The sequence below is a fragment of the Caretta caretta genome, chromosome 11 (genome assembly GCF_965140235.1).
Source record: "Caretta caretta isolate rCarCar2 chromosome 11, rCarCar1.hap1, whole genome shotgun sequence".
NCBI lineage: Eukaryota > Metazoa > Chordata > Testudines > Cheloniidae > Caretta > Caretta caretta.
In genome coordinates this window covers 32,054,655-32,075,157 of record NC_134216.1, presented here as the reverse complement: position 1 = coordinate 32,075,157, position 20,503 = coordinate 32,054,655, and the positions used below count along the sequence as shown (strand labels likewise).

Below are 20,503 nucleotides of genomic sequence, written 5' to 3'. Positions count from 1 at the left end.
AAAGAAATTCTGAGTTAAAACAGCTCTGGCATCATAATCTCAAAATTGTTTGCATAGGTATTGCAATTTGCAAAACATGGATTTTTGGAACAATGAGTGATCTTCTTCATTTTACATCTTCTCCCTAGCACTCTAAGAGCAAAGGATTAATATTAACATGGGACAAACTATGACAACTGTTATGATAATTATTTGGATTCAAAGTTCTTAAATTGAATTGCATACTGAGGGGTTTTTTTTTTTATACAAAAATATTTTAATAAAGCTATCAAAAATCTACTTCTTTCGGAGAAGAAAGATTTCTAGGTTGCATTTTGTAAGTATAAATCCACACTAGAGGGCTGTCTGCCTTGCAGGTATCAGTTCCTGTAACCAATTACTGCGTTTATTAATGTTAGCATTGTTTCAGTTCTGTATTCAAGTTAAAAGGTTTTCTTAAAAAAACAAAACAAAACAAAACACACCCTTGTTTTTTTCAAAATGCTAATTCAAACTTATGCTGAACTTGATTTCAAACAAGCAAAATATTATATTCTGGAAACCTTGACTTTTATAGAAGAGTAGACAAAACCTTAACAAGAACAATGCATGATGATAAATATGAGATGTTTAAAGGAAAAACAGCATTCACATTTTTAATATTTATCTAAACTATGAATTTCAAAGCAAATCACTAGCTCAAACAGTTAAAACCGTCCTCTCAAAAAATGAAGTTAATATGACAAAACAAGACACTCACAAGAAGTCTGAACAAATCTGTTGTCTGCAAATTACTGAAACATTCCTGCACAACTACATTAGGAACACGTATGGTTCTTATAGTCAAAGTTTTCCATTAGCTTTTTTGCCAAATTTCAAATCTGATTTACAAAAAAGATTTCAGGGTACAAATAAAATGGGTACAGATTACTATACTATTTCTCTTGATTGCGGATAAATGAACACGTATCCTGCTTGTTCAGATTCTGACATGTACATTTACATTTTAGGTTGAGGTTTACATTTTCTGGGGGAATTCTGTGCTAAAATTCTGCACATAATATTTTAAAATTCTGAATATTTTATTTGTCAAAATAACACAAAATAATCATGCCAGTTTCAATTATTTTGGTAATTTATTTCAAAATACCGGTCAGCAAGTATGTCTGCAACAATACAGACAAAAAAGATTCAAAAAAATGTTTTTTGGCAAATAGATCCTTACTAGGCATACTAATACAGAATTTTGAGTAATAATTCATTTAAACTACAATACACATCCTGCAGAATCAGTGCTAAGGCTTGGGGAAGTTAGGGGTAACAGAGGAGCTGAGGGAGAAGGAAATAATTGCTGGGAAGGAACCTAGAAGTGAACCTGGAAACAGACTGACAGAGCCAGAAGGGTACCCAGAAGTCACCTACTACAAAACAGGCCCAATAAAGTAACAGAACGTCACTAGCCGTCACCTAAAGCCCCCAACTAAAACCTCTCCAACGCATCATCAAGGATCTACAACCTATCCTGAAGGACGATCCCTCACTCTCACAGACCTTGGGAGACAGGCCAGTCCTCGCTTACAGACAGCCCCCCAACCTGAGGCAAACACTCACCAGCAACTACACACCACACAACAAAAACACCAATCCAGGAACCAAACCCTGCAACAAACCCCGGCGCAAACTCTGTCCACATATCTATTCAAGGGACACCATCATAGGACCTAACCACATCAGCCACACCATCAGGGGCTCATTCACCTATGTGATATATGCCATCATGTGCCAGCAATGCTCCTCTGCCATGTACACTGGCCAAACCGGACAGTCTCTACACAAAAGAATAAATGGTCACAAATCTGACACCAGGAAACATAACATTAAAAAACCAGTAGGAGAACACTTCAATCTCCCTGGTCACTCAATAACAGACTTAAAAGTGGCAATTCTTCAACAAAAAAACTTCAAAAACAGACTCAAACGTGAAGCTGCAGAACTGGAATTAATGTGCAAACTGGATACCATCAGATTAGGCCTGAATAGAGACTGGGAGTGGTTGGGTCATTACAAAAGCTAAACTTAATTTCCCACATACTAATTTCTCCCTCCTGTTACTCACAACTTTTTGTCAACAGTCTGTAATGGGCCACTCTCTTACAACTTCAAAAGTTATTTTTTCTCCCTTGGTATCCTACTTTTAATTGATTTCATCTCGTTAGACTGACCTCAGACTTGGTAAAGCAACCCCTCCTTCCCATGTGTCCTTGCACCCCCCTTCCATTCAGCACCTGGCTCAATGCTGTCACTCCACTAGATCCTGTGCCCCTGCCCCAGTCTGTACCCCGCCCTAGCCCTTTTGAACCCAAGTCTATGTGACTCCCCCCCCCCACCCCCCCAGCAACCCCATGTGGCCAGCTCTGTCCATCCCCCCTCACCCGGCCCTGAAGGCATGTTGCTGTGAGAAAAGCAGTCTCTGCTCTCTCCCTCTCTGTGGCTGGCTGCTTTGGCTCGTGAGCCAGCTGCCCTCTCTTCTAGCACCACAGCAGCCCTGCAGGGCAAATGGGGTAACTGAAGCGCCTCTCCAGCAGAATGTATTATTCTGCATAGAAAAAAAAAATTTTGTGGGGCACATAAATTGTGTGTGCGCGGTGGAGCAGAAGTCCCCCACGAGTAGGAAAAGAAACATCTTTTAGAAATTCTTGAGTTGGAATGGATCAAGGAAACAAAACATAAACGAAGAGTAGAACATGCTTAATTCTGAAAAGCACAGTATACTTCTGAACTGATACAGAAGAAAATAAAAATACCTGCTCTTTTACAGAAGCTAGAATGGTAGTGGCAGTAGTCTCTGGCTCCATGCCTGGGCCTGTGGAGGTTTCCTGGGTGGTCTGCTGCAGCCCCTCCTCCACTAATGGGGTCTGTTCAGGAGCTGGCATATTGCCTACAACCAAACAACATTTAACTAGTTAATATTTTCAGCTGGTGGTATTTAAGTAAATGCAAGTCTTCTGGCATAGACTTTACTTCTGTAGGTTTTTTTCAGGCTTTTTGTCAAAGGTTTAACATGAAAAACCTAGAGAACTTTTCACATTCTGACTATCTGCATGTATTGCTATCAACACTGTGATTCTCTACCAATTTTAAACTGGAATGTTGTGATGTTAGGTCACAAAGAAAACATTTCAGACAAAGCTTTAAAAAGTGCTTTAAAATGCTTAGAAAAATACTGCTTTATGGTACCAAGTAGAGATAGCCAATGCAAGCAATTTTTATTATCAAATAAATGCTGAACAGCTAAAGTTAACATCAAACAAGTATAGGACCATTGGAAATTTAATCACACTTGCACTTTTCAACACTGAATAATAATAAAAAGCAGCATGTTCCAAGAGTATTTTACAACTACAAAGTACTACTCACAGGGCTCTTTAATTATTAATGAATAACTAATGCACACATTTTGCAGAAAGAAAAACTGCAAATTTCTCTTTGCAGATTAGGTGAATTGCCCAAGGCCTATACACAGTGAGACCGTGTGGCATAGCTGGGATTAGAACTCAAAAATTCTAAGCCTCATGATCAATGGAACGGTATGGTCTAAAAGGCTGAAGACAAAAAAGATACTATTAAGGAATGAGAATTATATTTTTTTAGTTAAAAAAGTTAATAAGTATGAACAGTACCAAAGTAAGCATCCAGTAACACACCATAAATAAAACGTTAAATGTACAGGAGACATATCATTCAAGAAATCAACTTTTATAAGTAAATGTTCTAAATAATCAATACATATTGCTGTGCCATCTGCATATGGTGCTCCCATCTTCCTTCACAAGCAAGAACAACAACAAACAGCAACAAAAAAAAAAAGAGAGAATTAACTTGCTGAATTCTTTTCCAGAGCAAACAAGGTTTTATGCATAGTTGTATTAATACCCTGCATTCTTATAGCTCCTTCTAGTCTAGGCTCTCAGAATGCTTTACAAACATTTAATGAATTAAACCTCAACCACCACCCTATATAAAGGTAGATAAATATCTTCATTTTTTACAGAGGACAAACCTTGGGCTTCATAAAAAAAACTTGCGGCAGTGCCAGGCACTGATCACAATACTCCTGAATTCCTGGTCAGTTTTTAATCACATCATCTCTCTCTTGCCTGCTGATTCAACCTTTAACTCTTGCTTAAAGGAAAAAGGATTATCTATGCAAGACTGTGTAAGTAAGGTATAAGAAATGGCAAATGTGTACAAGCAGCATACTTTTAGTGTATAACCCTTAAAAGTTTTTTTTTCCTTTAAGAGGCGCGTTTTAGTTAATGTGCAAGTTAACTCTTGTGAAATGTTAGTTTTAACTGGACAGATATAGATTCTGAATGTGGTTTTTTCCTTCGCTTTGTAATCCTTGTAGAATTTGCACTTTTGAAAGAACCATTTTTCACTTTTAAATAACTATTCCTAAATGCATCCTCTTAAATTGTATGCATTCCCTATACTTGACTACCAACTGTAGGACAGAAGAGTATCTTGTCCAAGATAAACTTTCACAAATGTATGAGCTAGATTCTGTGATTTTAAAAAAACCTTAAAGAAATTAAAATAATTAAGAAAAATTAGAAGAGAAAGATGTGGAAAGTAGAAATGTAAAACCAAAGACTTTTAAACTTTTTATATGATACTAATCTGCTTCTGGTGAAACAGAATACTTTTGCTTACCTTTTCAAGTTTAGAAAAAAGCCAGAAACATTAGTACATGATGGTCTTTAATATTGTATGTAGCAACTTCCACAGAAGTTAAAGTTCTAGAAGTGCTTTAAGTAAAACCATGTAGAAACTAACTAAAATAATCTGGATTGTTTAAAAGTAAAAACAGATATTAACGGTATTTACAGCAATGATAACGTAACGCATCTAAACTGAAGTAACATCAGAAGTTGAAATGAAGATGGGATGAGTGGGGAAAAACATGTTACATATATGCACTATATTTTATTATAGTATTATATTCTTTGGCAATAAGAAACAAAGAAGGGATTGCTGCTTGAAGCGAATTAGTATAGACCGAAGTGTTTAGTAATCAGATTAAAGAAGAACAATTGTTGTTGCACTATTTTTATTGTATTCACTGTTTTTCTATGCTGAAAGTGTCAGTACAGAAAAAAGGGAATACTACTATAGTGTTTCAGTTCCCATTGATACTGTGTGAGTTGCCAACATCAAATGTTAAAAAGTCATGAGTAAAACCCAAATAATCATGAGGGTTTTTTTTTAAATCAAATTTTAGGTTCTTACTATTTGCCTTCTGGATTTTGATATTTTTGTGGTATTTAATGGTCTCCGCTCAGAGTCTGGTTGGGAAGCGTGTCCTGGTGGTCATAGCCACAACCCCAGACTACCAGGTGGGTTATGGGGAGGGGAACCAGGGCCCTCCCACTCTACTGGGCTCTGACCCAGGGCCCTTTTAGCTACCAGTAACCTGGCAACCAAGACTATTTAAGGCTGTCTTCCCTGGGCCTCTTCCTCTTGTCTCCCCCCTGGGGTCACCTCAGTCCAAGGCCTTCACCTGACGGGAAAATCCAAATCCCAAGAAAGCAAGAGGGAGTCGCAACTGTCCAGGGCCACAGAATACTTCCCTCTCTTCTTGTCTCGACGAAGGTTCCCCCCTTTCCTCACCGAGGGCTCCTTTAGGCAGCTGCATCAGAGCCTTTAGGTTTCACTCTGCTCTCCTGGAGCCGTGGGCTGCAGGTCTGTTTACCTTCAGCATTGCTCACCAACTGAGCTAATTTGCTGCCTTTTAATTCCTCCAGCAGATGGAGAATTTGCTGCTGGTTTGGCGGGGCAGGGCTGGCTGAGCCCCAAATGAGCCCTTAAGCCCTTGCTGCTCAGTGTGGGGTTTGTACACCCCATCACAGAGTACAATTTGGTCATATATGTAACCTTTTCTCTGTGACAATGAGGACTAGAAACATATTTTTTTTAAAAAATGGCAATCTATGATTCCCATTTAATCATTTGTTTCCAGGAGCTGGGTCTTTTAAAACATCAGATATTATGAGATCCACAGTAGAAGTGAAGAGTTAGTAAAAGTGCATTAGCCAGAAGTAATTATTCATTCAAAGGCTATTTGCACATTAAGTGGGATATGATTGACCCAACTAAGAGATTGTGAATCCTAGAGCCATTGCCCTCCTCCAGCAACCTTTCAAATCAAAGTACTTAGTTAGGTTGTCTATATCAGTGGGTTAAATGAATAACTGAAGAAGATTATATAATATATGCAGATTGTGTAGTTTTAATAATAATATTGGTGCCATATGTCCACAGTCATCTAGGCAGTTTAAAACATAAATAAAAGCAAGTACCAAATTAGCAGCTAAGTCAATTTACCAAAACAAAGCAAATGAAATCGAGACCAAACAGAAAGAGATGCTCCTCTCCCTACACATATACAAAAAAGTCTTCATTCCCACCTTGATTGATATTAGCTATATACTACAGCCTATAACCAATTTGGTAATTAGAATTACTAATGCTCAGTGAACTTACTATCATTTCCGTGCAGTAGGTGGGCTGTGCTAGTTTTATTGAGCTTCTGCAAGAAGCACATTTCATAGAAAGCTTTCAGGAGGTCACAAGGGCAGGCATTTCTGAAATCCTTTCCATGTATTTATCCTTGCACATATTAAAAAGATTAAAAATACCAATCCTGATTGCTGCAAAAACTTGTACTTCCAGGTACTACTTCCATTAAAACTGAGCCCTAGTTGCCTACCTTTTATACTTGTGGCTATGGCAGTCTTCAATTAAATAAAGCCACCACAGAACAGAAACATTGTTTAGTGATTCCTCTTCCCCACAAGATATTTAATTCTGCAGTCCTATCGAACAAAGACTAACCATCTCACCATCTGCAAGCGTTGACCAAAAAATGAGATCATGCAGACTGACTCACCAGCACAAAGATAATACAGACTTGGGTATTAGCAGCATGCTGACTATATCTCAGACCATGTATTGTATAATTAATATTAATGTAACTCAGCTTTCTGCTGTTCCAAATCTGCATCTCTAGTGAAGGGAAGCTTGCAAAATTTGTAAAATCACCAGCAGGAGTAACTTTCAACAACCCATAAAATAGAGAGAAAAAAAGGTTAATTTTTGTCAGTCTCCCTTTGTCATTTGTGATTTCTTATGGCAATTCACTAGACAAAGCTCTCCCACTTGGAGAAAAAGTACTTTCTTAACTGGTGCCAATTTCTGTAGCACCAGACAACCTCACGAAAAGAGAATTAATACAAGACAGGGTCCAACAAGTTGTTCGTATTTCTTCCTCCTTCCCATTTATTCTTGAGCAACTGATTGTTTGTTAGATTCAACCTATTTGAATACCGTGTTACCAGTTTGATCAACTGCTCTTTTTTGGGCTTGCTTACACTTGAAATTTGTTGCAGGTCAACTTGAGCTATTTCATATTAAAGTGCCTTGTGACCACAGACAATTTTTTTGTTATGAATCATCTGGTTTTTTAATATGCATTATTAAACCCACTTTGAAAGTGGGTTGCTGAGATGTGGGATGAGATTACCTTCAGCAAAGTAGATGTGGATGCATACCCATCCCAAAATGAATAGTTGCCCCTTGGCCAAGTCCTCCTATTGGCATCCCATACTGCTTTAACTGGCTAGCTGAGTGATCATGTCTGTTTACCTGTGTGCCCCCCACTGTCCCGGGTGTCATCCTGATCAGTATCACATCTCTGTCTAAATGGTGGCACCCAGCCAGGTTCTGTCTTTTGCAATTCCAGCTGCTGTAGAATTCATAGCCCATATTGGGCTAACTTCCTTCTCTCTCTCTCTCTCGTAGGCTTTTAACACCACTCCGACACCCACCCACTACTCAAAATGATGGCTGCGGCAGAGACTGTACAAACTCTCCACACCTTTATTTCTATAAATATGCAAACACAGAAAGACCACTTCAGTTTGCTGTGTACTGCTCTCCCCACCACATTCCCCAGCATGGTGCTTATTCGTCTCTCATCTGCATGGTTAACACCCTCTTCCCTCTAACATAATGGCAGCACCAGATGGGAAACTATTTGAAGAAATGGACTTTTACTCTAGCAGTAAATTCAGAAAAGAAAAAGCAAAAAAATTCATGTTTCTGGCTCTCAGTGTCATTAATGCACTTAGCTTTGAACAAACATGAGTCATTATAAGTTGAATCGCCAAATCATGCTGCACAGATATTTCCTAAAAGAACGATATTTTAAAGAATTTGGCCACGCTTTGAGTTACTGAAGAATGTTGTTTATTTTGCTGTGTACTTTATGCTTATCCATGGGGTTAAATATGAGAAAAGGCACAAATAGTGCTCTAACTTGGCAACGAGACTGCACAGCAAAGCAGCTCTCTCGGCACTACCCAAGTACCTTGTGGTTCCTGTCCACTCCTGCACCAGTTCTGGGAGGAACCATCCAAGCAAACAGCATCACAGCATATCTTCCCAGTTTGCTCAATGAATTTTTGAACAGAGTACTCTGTCTTTTGGGGACACGGCTCAGGTTAACATCCTCCAAAGTACGGACAGAGTACGGAAGTTCACATGCAATTACTAGCCTGCTGCTGCCGCCCCCTCTTTAGTTAGCTACCACCTTCTCCCCAGTAACTCACAGCCCATCTAGAATTTAGTACTCCATTCCCCAAGTTTGCAGACCAAACTCTTCCCTGCTATCCACCTCACACCACAGGGCTGGGGGTTCCTAAAAAGGAAGAAAATATTGTAAACGTCTTACCATCTTCAAGCTCACTCAAGACTGGGAAGAACCAAAAGAAATGGAGTTTTGGCATGGAGACTACAATTCAAACAATAACTTGTTCTTTTTCTCCATACCACCAGATGGGGGGGGGGGGGTGAGGGGAGAGAAGGAGAGAGAGAGAGACTGATAAAGGAAATGGTTAGCACCTCACAGACACAGCTGCTAGGGATGATGGGAGGCAAACAACCATCTTGGAATACGTGGCCTTGAAACCTACTTTTGCACAGCTTTATGAATTTTTTATAATTTTTTTAAAGCTCACAGTGTTCATCTTGGTGTATTCCTGGTTAATGAAGTAGTGAAAATGTGCTTACACTCATGGTTCCAAATCTTGCACAATTCATTGAAAAGTACAGCATCATGATCACAACAACCACATGTACCAAAAACAAATAACACACACACAAGATTACAAGCGCTATCAAAATTCCCACAAAGTGCACTAAAACCTCAAAAATAAATGTTACAGCACACACATCATGATTCAGTCATTGTATTTAATACATGTACACAAGACACATTCAGTAATGCTGATAAATTTCTTACGCAAAGAGCGTATGTACTTTTGAAAGTGGCACCTAGACTTGAAGTATGGGTACAATGCATTCCTCACTGTGTCCCTGTCTTTGTATCATTTTGCAGAAGCCTCTAATATGGCTGTTGAAAGTTTTCACCAAATTGACTCATCTCCTGCTGTCATCCATTTGCAAGGCTCTTTCCCTGGCTCTCAAAGGCTGAGCAAAACACAGCAAGCAGCTATCATAAGACGACAACAACGTTTCTAAGTCTCCACATCAGGATCCTGCATCTACTTTTCAGTCTTCCAGATACACCATCACAGTAATTCTGCAAGTACTCAGCATATAATTTAAACACTATTCATAAAGACCACAGGAGCAAAATTCCTTTTTGCATTGCAAAAGACAGTCCAGAGTTTTTGAAGATCCTGGTGTTACGGACCTTTCTAGACCACTTCACATTAATATTAGAAAAACACCCTTTTCTACTGATGAATTCTGAGGCCTGGTGGGGTGCGTGGTTAAAGAATAAGCAAGTGTCCAATCAATGACCCAATATAATTGGTGAACCCCAAGCCTGCAAATCCGTTAATAACCTTCTATGCATTTCCCAGCCTTAAGATTTGGGGTCACGGGGAAGGGAAGAATCACCGGAGTAGAGGGGAAAATCACCTTATTGCTAGCACCGCACACCTCCACAACAGCTCTGACACTTGATTTACCAACCCCAAAATGTTTAGCTACTAACCAGTAGCATCAGGTGTGGCAAGCTTCTAGACAGCAACAGTCATGCATGTCTGCACACTAAGGGGAGTTCTCATGTAGGTGGTCTGCTGTTGCAACTCTGACGCGAGCTTGGCACAGATCTTCAAGGAAGCTGCTTTCCTGTAGGTATCCCACAATGTGGCAGCAGAATAGAATAGAATAGATCTCAGAATGCATACAGCACACAAGTGGAGAAATGCACCATAAGGTCTGACCAGAATGCTGAGTGCTTTTTTTCAAAACATCGTTGTGTTGTGTGGTAGCAATGATATGAGGCATAACTACCTTAGTTGCAGGATAAAAGCATGGTGCATATACTCTATTCATGCAAAATTTGTTGTAGGTCACTTAACATGGGTACACAAAACCCGCAGGAAGTTTTATGTGCAGACATGCCCTACCCAACTGATCTGGCCAATTGTTTCACTTAGCTATGCATTTCCTTTTCTCACTCTGCTCTTCACCACACTTTCTTTTTCTGCATCACTATATCCTCTTCTCCTTTAAAGGGCATCTTTAAGTTGATCAACTTGTTTTTTTGGTTTTTTTTTTGCAACCAAAGTTAAAGATTAACTCTTCGTCATTTTCAAACTCTGATGTTGTACTTACTGTAGGCGGAGCTGATAGTGACGCCTCTATTTAGGTTGCCCAACATTTTCCATTACAGAATATTCTTACAACTTTTTTGAGAATCTTTAACACCTAAGTCTGTAGGAGGCCTTTGACATTCAACAGGAACAAGGTCCTAGGGCTTGAGATGTACCTTTCATGTGCCCCATGAAATTACATTAAAGTCTGGCTGAGATAAATTCTTGAAAAAAGAAATCCTTTCTGTTTCTTGCATGCCTTATGAAAATGTTGGCAATCTGCCAAAATAACTGAAAATGAACTTTCTAAAAAGGTGAAAGAGCCAGGCCAGACGCCCCACAAATACACCTCTGGAAACACACACATCCCCAGTAGCCTACCTCCTCCCCACCTCAAGACACCACACTGGGCAGGAATCCTCCAGTTCTCGGATTAAGGAGAGAAAAGCCAGACTGGAATTTCTATCCAGTCACGACAAAACCTGACACATGGTTCCAAAGGCCCACCTCTCCCACTTTTAGATAACAGCTTTTTTCTGCTGTCACCTAATTTAGCTCCTGTAGCTCAAGTGATGGCAGTCTGTGCTGCAATGCTGAAGATTCAAGGTTTAAACCCTGGTGATGCATGACAGAGGGGGTTGTAACAAATAGCATTTGTTTTTGCCTTTTTCCTTTAAAAGGGTTAGGGAAATCTGCAATCTAAATAACATTATACGTACAAAGTCAAGCACTTGTAAAGTAGAGCTGGTCAGGAATTTTTTGACAATTATTTTTACTGGAAAATGCCATTTCATCAAGACAAATCTTTTATAGAACAAAGCTTTTGTTGGGACGGTATTGCAGGCCCAGGATGGAATTTCTGGACAAAATGAGAGACACACTCCCTGTACACCTGCTCAATAGCCCAGTGGTTAAGGCACTCAGCTGGGATGTAGGAGGCACAGGTGCAAGTCCCTGCTCCATGTGAGGCAGAACAGGAACATGAACCTGTGTCTCCAACATCCCAAGTGAGTGTCATAATCACATGGCTATATAGAGTCACTCTCCCTCCCTCTCCTTCCCACTGTGCTGGAGCTTTTCCACTTTGTATAAATGATTAAGAATCCATTGGACCAGAGAGAGACTGACTCCACAGTCTAGTGGTTAGTCAGGTAAGTGCCCTAACCACCTAATTTCAAGAGGTCTAGTTTTTGTTCCAATGTAGAAGGAAAAAAAAGAAATCAACCTTAAGTTTTTTTTTTTTTTATAACAGAATTATTGGCTCTCCAGCCACCCCCACTTGAAAAATAGGAAGTGACAAATTTATGGTTGCCAATGCAACCTTAATTCGGCCCCCTTGTGCCTATACATTATGTTACAGTTTTTAAATTACATGATCACATACTAGTTTTTCCACAAGATCCATCTCATGCAGTGTAAACGTTGGACAAAAGAGGTCAAAACAAAGGTTGTATGAGCCAATCTTAAATTTGGCATTTTCTAACTTTCAAGTGCTTGACTTTGCAACCTAGGTATGTCTTATCGATGTCTTCTACTTAAAAAGTAATAGAACAGCATACAAAATGCAGAACAAAAATAAAAAAATAAAAAATCATACCGTCACAGTAATGAGATAGCAGGATTAGGCAAAGTATGAAGTGTCAAAATAAAAAAAAAATCCCAAAGACTAAATATTAAAATAATTAAAAAAAAAATCAAGTTCAGAATAGACGATAAGAAGTTTCAAACAGATGAGAAACAAGATGTCACGTAACAATGTATTGATAAGAAAATTATACATTACTAAACAAATGGCATTCCAGTACTCTATTTGCATTATCTTTCACAAAGTGGCCAAGACATTCCAGAGGAAAATGAAATAATGAAGCTAAACAGGAAGTTATGAGAATGAGATATGAATTACATCCAGATCTAGTTGAAATTTATCCTAGAATCCTAAAAGAAAATCTTTCTCAAGCACAGGTTTTCAGTGGCCTGAATATCATTGACAGATTAGACCTGTCCTTTTTACAGCAAATGGAGACATTCTAAAGCAGTGGTGGGCAACCTGCAGCCTGTCATGGTAATCCGCTGGCGGGCCATAAGACAGTGTTTACATTGACCATCCGCAGGCATGGCCGCCCGCAGCTCCCAGTGGCCACAGTTTGCCGTTCCTGGCCAATGGGAACTGCGGGAAGGGTGGCCAGCACGTCCCTGCAGCCATCGCAGCTTCCTGCAGCTTCCATCGGCCAGGAACGTCGAACTGCGGCCATGGGGAGCTGCGGGCAGCTGTGCCTGAGGACGGTCAATGTAAACACTGTCTCGCAGCCTGCCAGAGGATTAACCTGATGGGCTGCAGGTTGCCCACCACTGTTCTAAAGGCTGTATTACACCCATACAGAGACATTTCAGACTCCTTTGCTGCAGATCCAGTTCACCAATTATTGCTACTGAAGAAATGCCTAGATGAGATCTCAAACAAGCTGAGGGCCCATTAGGCTTGGCAAGATGTATAGTAAAATGGTAGTCCCAGCTCCAAAAAAATCTTACCAATCTAAGAAAATAGCTTATTAATGACTGTTCACTACTAGAAAGAATTTAGACGTGTAGAAGTCCTCTCACAAACCCCTCAAATCCAGGTAACTGGATTTCCAAGTAACTGAAATTTGTTAACTGTATTGTCAGAGTAGCAGGAAGATTCTAAATTTGTATATTTTTGTCTTGCTTGACTGCATGTGCAAAAGTGGCTTAGTTAAGCCTGCCACCTTACCACATCTAACTCTGGTTTCCCTCAGCAACAGACCAGAGCAGTCTATCTGGGAGCTCCAGCCTGCCAGTACTAGTAACTCATCCAAACAGCTGGAATCAAGCAAACCTTAGATCCCTGTGGTTTGAATTTCTTTCCTCTCAATTTCTACAGAGATCTTGACAAACTTTTTTGATAGTATACTCATAGTAATTCTTACCTATTAAATAATTACATAGTTATTTATTTAGTTTTTCTTTTAAAGATTCAACCTTTGATGAAAGGTGTGCTGGTCTTGCTTTTCTTATTCCAGAAAAAGACACAGCTCCTATTTAAAGGAAAGGTTTTCTGAAAAACTGAAAGGCTTGTCATCTTCAAATAACTCATTTGTAGACTAACCCAACTGGTTGCAAGACAGCCTGAATATCCCCCAAAACAGAAGTGATATCTGCAGACTGCTGATCTTGGACAAGGAGCTGGGACTAGAATAACTTTGTACTGTACTGGTTAACATTGAATCTCAGGTCTGGCAAAATGTTAAAAATCTTAGGAGGCAATTCTTTCTGGTAGAAAGGACTGACACCTCCAACAACAAAAATGCACACCCTCGACTTTTTCTTGAATTTCTCTTTCACTATACACATTTTATGAAAGATACTTTGATTTGTCCCTTGAACATTAAACACCCTAATGAAGAATCCTTTTATTCTATTTACACAAAGACTATTTTCACGCCACAGGTGGCCTCATAAGAGATATTTTACTTCTTTTTTTTTTTTTTTGCTTGCTAATAAGAGGTTTATGTTACATTTGTACAACTTGCAGATTGTACACAAACATACCTTGCAGGTTCTGAAGACTTGTTTCAGAAGAACTAGTATGTAATACTGTAGTTTTCCCTATTACGATACAGATAATCTGCTCTTTAGAACTTTTACTTCACAATCCACAAAATGGCTTCTCTTGATAAATTTCAGGTAATTCCACAGTTCACGTGCGCTTGTTATAGCAGGGGTGGCCAACCAGAGCCTCAGAAGGAGCCTAAATCTACCAATGTACATTGCCAAAAAGCCACAGTAATAAGTCAGCAGCCCCACATCAGCTCCCCCGCCCGCCGCTCCCAGTGCCGCCAGCCACTCCCAGTGCCTCCCATGCACCGGCAGCCCCGAACAGCACCTCCTCCTCCCTCCCCACACCTCCCGATCAGCTGTTTCATGGCATACAGAAGGCTAGGAGGGGGAGGAGTGAGGGCACAGCAGGCTCCAGAGAGGGGGCAGGAAGGGGTGGAGTCGGGGTGGGGCAGGGCCTGTGGCAGAGCCAGGCGTTGAGCAGTGAGCACCTGCCGGCACATTGGAAAGTTGGCACCTGTAGCTCCAGCCCCGAAGTCGGTGCCTATACCAGGAACTGCATATTTACTTCTGAAGAGACGCATGTGACTCCGGAGCCACAGGTTGGCCACCCCTGTGTTATAGTATTCAGTAATCACTCAGACATTGACTGAAGCAGATCTCTATCAAGCTCCTTATCTCAGTTCCAACTGCCTGTCAACTGCATATCCAAGCCCCTGAAAGTACAGTTCCCCACATCTTCCTTTCCCAGCCCAACTTAACATCAACAATCAATCAACATTTACATAAATACTTATAACCAACTTACTAACAATGTTCAGCTAATCATGCACCATTGCTTGGACTTGAGGACCCCCTGAGGATATCAATACAACTGTTGTCAGGAGGCGGTAAGTAGAGGTGGTTGGGAATTTACAGCAAAACAGTTTTGTCAAACTCTGCTGCCTTTTTCAGGAGGCACTTTATTATTTTGATTCTGTTTCCCACCAACCCATTGGACCGATGATAATGGGGACTAAGGGTTACATGTCCAAACCCAAACGTCACTGCAAATGGCATGAACTCTCGGCCACTAAAACTATGGCCCCTTGTTAGACATAGGCATGGTAAACCTGACATAGCAAACAAAAATACAATCAATGTGTACAATCATCTATTTAGCAGTAGTATCTTCTAGTAAAAACTAGAAAGTGAGAGTAATAGTCTAGAACAAGTACATCATTTTTTCTCATCAAAATAAGCAAATCTGAGTGTACTTTGCTCAAGGGGGACGTTTTTTCCTGTGCAACTAACATGGTTATGCTTGACTTGGCTATATTTTTGGAATATACAACAAATCTTGACAGCCTCTTCAATGTGACTTTACATTTGAGATCAGTATAAAATGTATCTAGCTCTTCTAAGATTTTTCAATTCCTAAATGACCTAAATGTATCCTTAACATATTTTTCTGTAGCACCTTAGGGATCACCATTTTGGTGCCTTCAAACAGAATCACATCTAGGACTGAGACTTCCCCCTTGAATGGGAGTATGGGGCTGGGCACCTGCTAACAGTCTTGATTACATTCTGTAGGGTCCCATTTTGAGCCATAGCTCTGACAAACACTGTCCACATTTCATTTGAGATAGGACAGAGTATTTTATTTTAAATTGTATTTTATTGTTTTTATTTTAAATACACACAAATACATGCACAAAATGGAAATAACATATACATAACAATTCAAATGTTCATTAGTTGCAAACCTAGGGGGTTTAAAAAACCCTGAACCTGTGGAGGTCATGCAGGGCATCAATTATTAAAGTGAATAAATAGATAAATGAAATGAGAATATAACCTATGAGAACCGGGAACAACAGTTTAGTTTTAAATCAAGTTGATATATACAATTCTAGCTGTGGACTTTACTCCACTGCATTTTTGTCAAACACTCTACAGAGTATCTGTAATCATCATCATCTCCCTCAGGTTTGTATTCAAATTGCAAATTATACATTTGTAACTGAAAAAAACCCAAAATGCTATTCTAGGGGCAGGGGAATTACCAGGCCCCATTTGGTAATGGCATTAAGTCATTTGTAGTTAGTTTCAGTTTAACATTGGCCTCCCATAAATAAAGACATGAAAATTTTTACAGCCATAAACTAAGGCTAAAGATTCCTTCTCTTTTTGAGCATACTGACATTCAGTTTTTGTTAGAAACTGATGCATAAGCCACTGGTCTCTAGATTTCACCATAATATTGTAAGAAAACTGCACTAACACCCTCCTTGGACAGGTTTCAGAGGAACAGCCGTGTTAGTCTGTATTCGCAAAAAGAAAAGGAGTACTTGTGGCACCTTAGAGACTAACCAATTTATTTGAGCATGAGCTTTCGTGAGCTACAGCTCACTTCATCAGATGTTTACCGTGGAAACTGCAGCAGACTTTATATACACACAGAGAATATGAAACAATACCTCCTCCCACCCCACTGTCCTGCTGGTAATAGCTTATCTAAAGTGATCAACAGGTGGGCCATTTCCAGCACAAATCCAGGTTTTCTCACCCTCCACCCCCCCACACAAATTCACCCTCCTTGGAAGCATCTGTGGAAAACTTAGCTTTGTCACAGTACCTTAGGACTGGAGCCTCTAACTATTTCAGTTTCTCAAACTCCTTATTAAGATTAGCATCTCATGTCCATTGGACATGTTGGCACGGTAGCACTCTCAGGTTGCTGGCTTGGACAGCTAGATTTGGCACAAAGTTCACCATTCCAAGGAATCTTTGTACCCTTCCACCCTTCTTTGTCTGTTAGGGCAGTCATGCTGGTAAGCATCTCAACCTTGCTGTGGTCTACCTGTACACCTTACTGTGTTTATTTCTATAACAGATATGTTATTTCCATTACACAGTATTTACATTTTTCATTTGTTTACCTTTAGCCCAGCAGCTCTGGCTCTTTCCAAAGCTTCCCGATGCCTCTGATCATGCTCTTCTACTGTTTTTCCCCAGATCAAAACGTTATCTATGTTGACCTTAGCACCTGTTATACCATCAAAAAATGATTACATTTTCCAGTGAAACGCCTCAGGTACCAAAACAATCCAAATGGCAGTCTGCACAAACACCCAAACGGGGGTGCTGAATCTGCACAAATGAGCACTGTTTTTCTAAGGGCACCTGCTAGAACCCTTGTAGAAAATATTTAGCATCTGCCATATCCCCAAATATTTCTCCCCTCCTAGGTGGTGGAAAGTTTTCCCTTTACATATATTTGTTTAATTATTTTGGGTCTAGACATAAAGGAAAGGTTTTGTTCCCCTCCTCCTCCTCCCCCACCCCACCAACCCACACACAATAACCAATGAGTGTACCTACTCTGTTGGTTCTTCTACACTGGTACAGATCTGTTTATAATTCTATAAAGATAAAATCTTCTCTCCCTAAAACAGCTCATGGTGGATTAAAGAAAAACCACACAAAACAATCCCTGTGATTTTTTTTAATAATTGATTTTTTTTAAATTTAAGTCAGATATTTTATTTGAATTAAATACACATTTATTTTAAAAAAATCTATTTAAAATTATGTTTGAAACGAACAACCTATGTTGAGGCTTAAATTTATTATAATCAATTAAAGTCATTTAAATTAAGTGCAAAAAATAATGTTACATGGTACATGTTTGCTGCCAAGTTTTAAAGAAAGTCACAGGCTAAGCATCTGGAACCTGAAGTGTTAAACCAGCTTTTGACAGCAATAACCTCTTCTGCAGATGCAGACAGATTATTTTCTTCATTACAGCTTATTTGCAGAGCTCAATTCAATGATTAGTTCATTCAAAAGCTAAAAAAAAATCAATTAGAAACTGAAAAAGCAGGACAGCTTGTTTTCCTCTACTAATCTATGAATAAAAACAAGGTTTATTAGTTCTAATATCTTGAAGGACATGTTGATCAGAAATAATCAGTTCAATTCACTAACTTCAGATAATACTTCCTTTCTTTAAAGGATTTATTAATTTAAAATGCAAAATATGTTTTGATAAACTTTTATCTTCTTAAAAAGAAAAGGAGTACTTGGGCACCTTAGAGACTAACCAATTTATTTGAGCATAAGCTTTCGTGAGCTACAGCTCACTTCATCGGATGCATACTGTGGAAAATACAGAAGATGCTTTTATACATACAAACCGTGAAAAAATGGGTGTTTACCACTACAAAAGGTTTTCTCTCCCTCCAACCCACTCTCCTGCTGGTAATAGCTTATCTAAAGTGATCACTCTCCTTACAGTGTGTATGATAATCAAGGTGGGCCATTTCCAGCACAAATCCAGGGTTTAACAAGAACATCTGAGGAACGCGGGGGGGGGGGGGGGGGGGGGAAACAAGGGGAAATAGGTTACCTTGCATAATGACTTAGCCACTCCTAGTCTCTATTCAAGCCTAAATTAATTGTATCCAATTTGCAAATGAATTCCAATTCAACAGTCTCTCGCTGGAGTCTGGTTTTGAAGTTTTTCTGTTGTAATCTTCTTATGTATCTAGCATATTTAAGGTAGTTTTATTGAATAAAAAAATAAATTGTAATTTCTGAACATTTTAATTGAATTTCCATCCAAATAGAGGTTGACACAAATCACAAGCAAAAAATGAATCTTCATTTAGTAAAAAGTTAAGATATAAAATTGCTTAAATAAATTTGTACAGAAACAGTGTATCCCCTTTTGCCACGGGGTGCTTTACTCACTGCTGGAGTGCCACCCCCTGGCCGCATCTGGGGTTTAGCTCTGCCAGGCCGACACCCGTTCCTGCAGCTGCACTCTGTCACTTTCTCTGCATCTCGCTTTCTCGGGACTCAGCTGCTCCTGCTTCGGGCAGGTCACCTTCTGGGGGTGGGTTTGCGTTCATAAAGTCTCTTGAGACCCACTGTCCCAGGCAGTCTTTTACCTTGACGCCTCAGGTAAGTGGCCACTGGCACCATACATTTTGTGAACACCTTTGGGGCCGATGAGAGGCCAAAGGGCAGCGCCATGATTTTAAAATGGGGTCTACCCACTATGAAACAGAGGAAATGTCTGACCTTGGAATATGGAAATGAGTGTTTTTCAAGTCGAGTGCGGCGTACCAGTCTCCCAGATCCAGGGAGGGGATAATGAAGGCCCGGGAGACCATGTGAAACTTCAACAGCTTGAGAGACTTGTTGAGGCATCACAGGACCATAATGGGAAAAAGGCCCCCTTTTGCTTTTGGGATTAGGAAATAGCAGGAGTAGAACCCTTTTCCTTTCATGTCCTGAGGGACCTCCTCTACCATCTCCATGTGCAGGAGGTTCTTAACCTCTTGGACGAGGAGTTGCTTGTGAGAAGTGTCCCTGAAGAGGGAGGGGGAAGAAAGGAGTAGGAGGGAGGGGCAGCCGAGAATTGCAGGGTATAGCCACGAGATACTATCTCTAGCCCCCCGTGGTCCGAGGTGACCTGCAACCAGGCCAAACAGGGGGATGAAGATGGCCGAGGAAAGAACAAGGTGGATCTGGGGAGATGACTGGGGTATCGTTCTTAGCATACCTTCAAAATGAGCGCTTCTGGCCTCCGGGATGCTTTGTTGGGCTGGGCTGCGTGGAAGAAGGGGAGAAGGAAGGGCGGCGACGACTAAAGATAGTGTCTCTGTCCCTTCTCCTCTCAGACCCTTGACGAGGCGGGCACCCAGAACTGCTTCCTTGCCAATTGCAGCGTATGCAGACCCAGGGAGCAAAGGTGGCTTGACTGTCCTTTAGGCCATGCAGCCATGCACCAGTCTACTCTGAGAAGAGACCATTTCCATTAAATGAGTGATCTTGAATTAAGGCCTGAATTTCTTGAGACAGCCCAGCGGTCTGAAGCCAAGAGCTTCAACTCTTGATCACCACCAATGAGACCTTTCTAGCCACTGAGTCAGCTGTGTCCCACGCCATTTGAAGGGAGCACCTGCTGCAGTACCCTCCTCCACCAGGGTGCCAAACTCCTGGGCCAAGTCCTGGTGCAAGGCCTCCTTGAACTTACAGAAGGAGTCCCATAAATTAAATTTGTATCTTACCAAGAGAGCCTGGTGGTTCACCACCCGGAACTGAAGGCTGACAGTTGAATAAATTTGCCTCCCAGCCTCTTGGCCTCTTTATTTTTGGGGGTCAAACTCGTGAGCCCCAGCTTTTCCTTTTTGTTGGCCACTGAGATGACCAGCGAGCCTAGAGGGGGGTGGGTATACAAGTACTTGAACCCCTTGGCTGGGATGAAGTACTTT

The 20,503-nt window shown here is 40.4% G+C and overlaps 1 protein-coding gene across 6 annotated transcripts in view; it reads right to left on the bottom strand.

Moving 5' to 3' along the window:
* The window catches only part of PKP4 (plakophilin 4), a 256,739-nt gene that overhangs the window by 192,358 nt on the left and 43,878 nt on the right, over positions 1-20,503 (bottom strand). For 5 of the 6 annotated variants that reach the window (XM_075117855.1, XM_075117858.1, XM_075117857.1 and 2 more), the window contains exon 2: positions 2,784-2,917. In XM_075117855.1, the coding sequence (XP_074973956.1) occupies positions 2,784-2,912 (129 nt within the window). In that variant the 5' untranslated portion in view covers positions 2,913-2,917. Of the gene's footprint in view, positions 1-2,783; positions 2,918-17,161; positions 17,180-20,503 lie in introns of those variants that run through there. The other variant, XM_075117856.1, reaches the window with a different exon arrangement.